Below are 6,328 nucleotides of genomic sequence, written 5' to 3'. Positions count from 1 at the left end.
GTATTGAAACGCATCCTGTTTTTGTTAGCCCACCCTTGCAACCTATCCAGGTCTTTCTGCAGTCTTTCCCTCCCTACTAGCGTGCCCGCCTCACCCCAAATTTTGGTATCATCAGCAAATTTGAAAAGGTTGCTTTTCACCCGGTTGTCCAAATCGCTGATAAAGAAATTGAACAGTGCGGGCCCAAGGACTGAGCCCTGGGGGACTCCGCTGCCCACTTCCCCCCAGGTCGCATATGACCCGTCCACCACCACCCTCTGAGTACGACTGTTCAGCCAATTAGCAATCCACCTGACTGTGTAGGCATCGATGCCACAGTCGCCTAGTTTTTTTAATGAGGATGGGGTGGGAGACAGTGTCAAAGGCCATGTTGAAGTCCAGAAAGACTACATCCACGGCGACACCTGCATCCAGTGGTTGGCTTTTTCCTGGGCGTCAGTTGTCAGTTGTCCCATTTGGTTTAGCAGGGGTCCAATGCTGCCCTTGCTTTTCCTCCAGCTCCCCACATATCTAAAAAAGGACTCTTTATTGTCCTTGATACTTGATCTGGTTATTTATGATGAAACTATAGATAGATTATCACAAGTGACACTAATGGATGCTAGTATAAATAGGTACCATAATATTATACCTTATTTTCTAGCAATCACATACCTTTCTTATGAGTAGGTTGATAATATGATCCAATATATCTCCAACAGGTGGAAAAAAGGGAGCGAGATAATGAAAATGATGATGTGGAAAGTAACCTTTTACTACCAGCTGGCATTGCACTTCGATGGGTCACTTTTCTTCTTAAAATCTACAGAGCTGAGGACATTCCCCAGAGTCTGTAACTTCTTAATACATTCAGATCATAGCAGTTGATAAGATGTAGGAATATCTGTGTTTTTAAAAACATTTCTCATACATAAAACAAGCAACATGGTTTGCTGCATAGTTTGAACCAGTAATTCTGTGGTAGCTTACATTACCAATTTCAAATCATTGTTCAGTTCAGTCAAATCTGTTATGTCAAATGTGTTTTAACTGTTGTCATGTCTCAGATTATCAAGTATGGCTCTGATGTATTATTAATTACTCAAACTAGACAACATACTTTTTTCCCTTAGCTCTTTAAGCTTACTTTACTTGTATGAGCATAGCCCATCTGTGAATGAAGCACAGGGTACCTGTGTCCCCTGATCTTTTAAGTAGAGATCCAAGATAATTCAGTTGAATCAGGTGTCTAGCTTTTTAATCTGTTCCTTTATTTTGATTTGTTTTTTCCAGTTGTACTGTACTTTCCCCCTAAAGATTGTTAAGGAAAGTCTTAATACCCAACAGATGGAAGAGATTAATCTTTGATAAAGTTATTAAAATTTCCCCAAGTTTATATTACATGCAAATGACACAAAATGAATACTTCTTTTTGAGGCTCATGTCTCAAGAATGGAAACCGGACCTGTGCATGGAACATATAGTGTTGTGTGGAAATTGGAAATACATTATGCATTATTTATGTTCTTTTTTATCCAATTCTTTTGCCTACACTGCCTCCTTCTGATAGCTGGAATAACAAGCTGACACCTTCAAGATGCTGATACGCAGCTAGTAACTGGAGGGTTAAAAATGGTTGCATAAACTCCTGATTCTCCAACTCCAGGCTACAGTACATTACAGAGCCCCTGTGATGCTCTAAGGACAAGGATTCTAGAAGTTTCTCTGATATCTTAAAACTTTTATCTAGATGTAGCAGCAAATATTTATTTTTCCCACTAAATACAATGAGCTAGATTTGGAGTCAGTCATATCCATGATAGCTCACTGACTTCAGTGGGATTGCACAGGAAGTTGTGAGGTAAAGTAGTAAAGGAAAAGGTTATCACTAATCTCTGCTTTATTACTTCTCTACAGTGGATGATGCTTTTGCACAGACTGTCAAGGAAATATTTGGAGGAGAAGCAGACAAGAAAAATCTCGTTGATCCATTTGTGGAAGTTTGTTTTGCGGGAAAGAAGGTATTTGAGTTTATATTTGAAACTTTGTATTCCTGTCACATACCTGAAAAGTGTATTCATAGGGCTCAATACATTTAAAATATTTTTTACACTAAACTTAACGTGGCTTACCAACAAAAGTGATGACAATCAGTGTATGCATTCAATACTTGTAAATATGGTCATGAATGCCTAGTGTTAAGAGTATATATGAACTATTAAAATATAAGGCAGTTGGAAATTTTTGTTGATAGAAACTCAAATCATTCATGTATATAAGGCTTAACGGGACATGGAACTGAAGTGTACTCACAGCACAATACTGTATAGCAAGAGCATTCATATTTGTACTAATGTTTCCAGTAAAGGTATGTCTGAGTCGCAGGGTGGGTGGGCTAGCCCTGGCCCAAGATGTCTGCTGCAGGCCAGCAGGGAGGTGCGCTCTAGCGCCCCCCAGCTTCTGGCCTGAGCCACTGCAGGCATATGGCTGCATTTCCAGAATCAAAATGAATGTCTGTTCACTTGCTTATTGGTTCAACCTGTGCATTTTATACTAATCTGGGAAGACTGAGTCAATTCAGCTTCAGGCTTTGTGACTGTCTGTACTTAGGCCTTTATGTCTATTTCCCTTTTCTCTTGCAGTCATATGCAGGGGCCACCATTTGTAGCTCAAGGAAATGATAAGCTTTTTTTTTTTTAAAGCGGTACTTTATGGGGTGAAGTGTAGTTTTGACAGTGGTACAAGATTTTTCACAACTGTCTTGAAGTTGCATGTGTAGAGAAAATTAGCAATATTTATAAACCAAGGGCTAATATCTCAGTAAAGTAAAAACACCTACATAGTCTCTAGCTATGGTAGTGAGCTCATGATGATCTATTACTTGACTAGTAGGAAGACAGTTTATCCTAAATTATGTCCTGGTAAATGCTTTTCTTGACTGCTTTTTGAGCTTGAGCTGCTATATAATTCATTTAATTTTTTGCAGGTTTGCACAAATATAGTTGAGAAAAATGCTAATCCAGAATGGAATCAAGTTGTTCATCTTTCAATCAAGGTTGGATTTCTTATTGTTTCTCTAAAAGTAAATTATCTTTCATGTTAGGAAAATAAAAAAGATAATGAATCCTTCTTTTTCCTCTACTTTCTTTCCCAGTTTCCCTCAATGTGTGAAAAAATAAGACTAACAGTGTTTGACTGGTAAGTTGTAACTTTGAATAAATATTTTAAAATATATATGAGCTCTATTACATATTCAAGTAATTTATTAATGATTCCTTCTATACTTATTGGTCTAAACCAGTGGTGCCCAACTTTTTTGCCTGGTGGACCAGGTGGACATTGCCCAGTCCATCTGTGGACTGAATCTGGCCAATGGTCCCAATCTGGTCCCTGTGATGGGCACAGTGGGTACTATCCAGCCATGCAGACAGGTGTGGGGGGGGGAGCAGGTCATCCCCGACAAGGCCCCACAAGAGAAAGGAGCTTGATCCAGCACCACAAGGTGTTGGAGGAGGGAAGGGGGCAGGGCCCAGCCCCAACCTGGCACCACATTTTGGGGCATGGCCCAGCCCCAATCCAGAAGCAAGGGGGGAGAAGGTGTGGACCAGTCAAAGGGGGAAGAGGATGCATGCAGGGAGTGGGGCTTGGGAATTTGGCAGCGGGAGAGAGTGGCCATATTAATGACTACTTCCCCTTGCCACCAACTTTCTAGACCCATGGGTTCCCCATGTGCCAGATAATATGTCTCTGCAGGCCACATTTGGCCTGCAGGCCAGAGATAGAGCATCCTTGTTCTAAATCAATAATGTCTATTAATAGTAAATAACATGAAATCATATGGTCCAATATCAATATGCTAAAACAATATGAGAATTATTTTTCTTATTGTGGTCCTGACAGTACCCATTTAGGCATAGTCTTTGGTGAAGGATGGAGCTACCGTACCCACAGGAACAGAGCAGAATATTTCTGGGAGCTCTCTCTACCCACATTTTACTACACATGTATGGGATGCAGCATGTCTCTACAAATAGGCTCCTAGTTTAGGGTCTGAAATTATCTTCAAGCCCTGAAATGTTGGGAGTGGCTCCTTATACACTTCCCTCATACCGTAAGGGCCAGACATCATGTGGTCTTTCATTAGGAATAAAACATGTCATAGATTCCAGTATAAGAATATATATATACTCTCTAAATACATTCAGTCATATATAGCTTGCCTCTATTTAGGATGATGACTTGCATTTAAATGCAATCTTTTATTTCATATAGGGATCGTCTTACCAAGAATGATGTAGTAGGAACAACATATTTAAGGCTCTCCAAAATTGCTGCTTCTGGTGGAGAAGTTGACGGTAAGTCATTCAGCATTGCACAATTCAGCAAGTTCCTCTTTTGCTTAGGAGAAGGGATAGAGTAGTGCAGTGGTGCTCAACCTTTCCAGTGCAAGTGTCAGATGAGTGGGGCACAGCCAGGGTGTGAGCCAAGTTTGGGGCCATGCACTGGGTTTGATTCAGCATGCCAGGTCCAGCTGCAGATCAGCCCCACATGCTGGCCCAACCCAGCACACAGGGCTGTGTCATCCTGCCCACAGGGCTCCCCTTGAGTCCAAAAATTTAGCAATAGGGGAGTGCTGGCAGTGTTAATTGCTGTGGAGCTCCGAGAGCCATGGTAATTGACACTGCTACTGCTCTCCTGCCACTGAATTTCCAGATCTTGTTCTGCAGGCCACACTTTGAGCACTGCAGAGGTAATGTATTAGGGAAGTTTGCTTTCCTGAAGTTCTTATAATCTCATAGTTCTACAGCTAAAAGACAACAGTTTCCAGGACTTATAAATGGATCCTTATCAGAATACGACCTTTACTTAAAAAAAATCTGATAGTAATGAAATATGAATATCTAATTCGTTTAAGAAAGTGGTTTTTTTTCAGTCTCCTGGTGCGTACAGAAAACTGTTGAATATTTTGAATGCTCTACACTTGTCAGACTCTAGTAAATCAATAATCTCTAGTACAGTAGGAGATATTTAGTGAATTTAGTCAATCTGAAGCCAATCTGAAGTTCAGTATTTCAGAACTACAGTAGTATGGCTTAGCAAATGTGACCTTCTTCCACTGCTTTGTGGATGGGTCTGAATTCTGGTTTGTAGAAAGAATGTAAAGACCAGAGAGGGCAAGTCAGTGATCCTGATGAGACTACCTTTAAGATATCAATTGTGATGCAGTCACTTGTCTCCTAGGAACTGATCTGAAACCATCAGTCCATTTCATATGTACCAATGGTTGTCAAATGGTTATGATTCCTGGTCACTGCTCAAATCAGTGATCTACTAGTAAGGGGCTCTGTATCTCATTGCTGGGACCTTTAGATGCCTTAAATTAAAGATGTTTCTTGTTAGTTTGCAATGAAGCTATTTTAAATTAAACTAATCAATGCTATGATTGGAGACTACTAGGTAGTAGTTTTTCAGTTAGTTTAATTGTCTTCTATTTATTGGGAAAACTGAAAAGCTGAAATCATGCCGACTGCAAGAAAATAGATTTGGTGGTACTAAGGTTTCTTGCTCATAAAATATTTTTTCTATTGGGCCTTGCATGATCTATTATCTTACTGAATTATTACAAGGAATATGTAGTCACAAAACTTTGCTCTTTACAATATTATGAGAATTAGTCTTCCTATTAACATTTAGTGCCACGTTAGACTGAAGACATCCCTCAGAAAATGACAACCCTTAGGTTTCATTCATTTCTTGACTATGGAAAAATAATAAAACATTTTTTTCTGCTGCAGAGAATTTGGAATGACCAGAATAGATCAGAACATGCTAATATTCTTAGCATTCTACAACAACCTTATAAAGATCTTGCAGGTCTGAAAATCACTGATTTAGGGAAACAGAAAATTGAAAATTCCTGCTTGTTTCTCTTGCATTCTTTTTAAGACTATTTCTGTGGAGTTATATTTATGCTCATTATTTATAAGTACCTAGTAATTTATTGTACTAATAATTGGTTTATTTTGTAGACATAACATATTATTAATCTGTTGCATACACCTTAATAACTTGTTATGTTATGTAATATCATGTTCTTCATCTAGCACATGGGTGGGCAAAATATAGCCCATGGGCCAGATTCAGCCCATCAAGGGATTCTGTTTGGCCTGAGGTGGGTCCCTTGGCTCCTCCCAGGCCAGGTATAGAGGGCAGGTCAAGCTGTGGCATGTGAGGCTGGTCCTGCTGCCTTCGGGTGCATGGTGGCCAGACTCCCCTTCCTGGTGGCTCCTCCTGGCTGCTGCTGCTAGTGTCTGTGCCACTGCCAACTCTGGCCCTACTACCTGGGCAC

General features: G+C 40.1%; 1 protein-coding gene across 3 annotated transcripts in view; it reads left to right on the top strand.

The window, feature by feature from the left end:
• Nucleotides 1-6,328, top strand: part of MYOF (myoferlin) — a 119,403-nt gene that overhangs the window by 42,619 nt on the left and 70,456 nt on the right. For 2 of the 3 annotated variants that reach the window (XM_014522619.2, XM_014522618.2), the window contains exons 12-16: nucleotides 702-828; nucleotides 1,897-2,000; nucleotides 2,966-3,034; nucleotides 3,134-3,177; nucleotides 4,252-4,334. In XM_014522619.2, the coding sequence (XP_014378105.1) occupies nucleotides 702-828; nucleotides 1,897-2,000; nucleotides 2,966-3,034; nucleotides 3,134-3,177; nucleotides 4,252-4,334 (427 nt within the window). The remainder of the gene's footprint in view (nucleotides 1-701; nucleotides 829-1,896; nucleotides 2,001-2,965; nucleotides 3,035-3,133; nucleotides 3,178-4,251; nucleotides 4,335-6,328) is intronic. The other variant, XM_025210878.1, reaches the window with a different exon arrangement.

This window comes from Alligator sinensis, unplaced genomic scaffold, assembly GCF_000455745.1.
Source record: "Alligator sinensis unplaced genomic scaffold, ASM45574v1 scaffold472_2, whole genome shotgun sequence".
Taxonomy (NCBI): Eukaryota; Metazoa; Chordata; order Crocodylia; family Alligatoridae; genus Alligator; species Alligator sinensis.
This window is presented reverse-complemented; position numbering and strand designations above follow the sequence as displayed.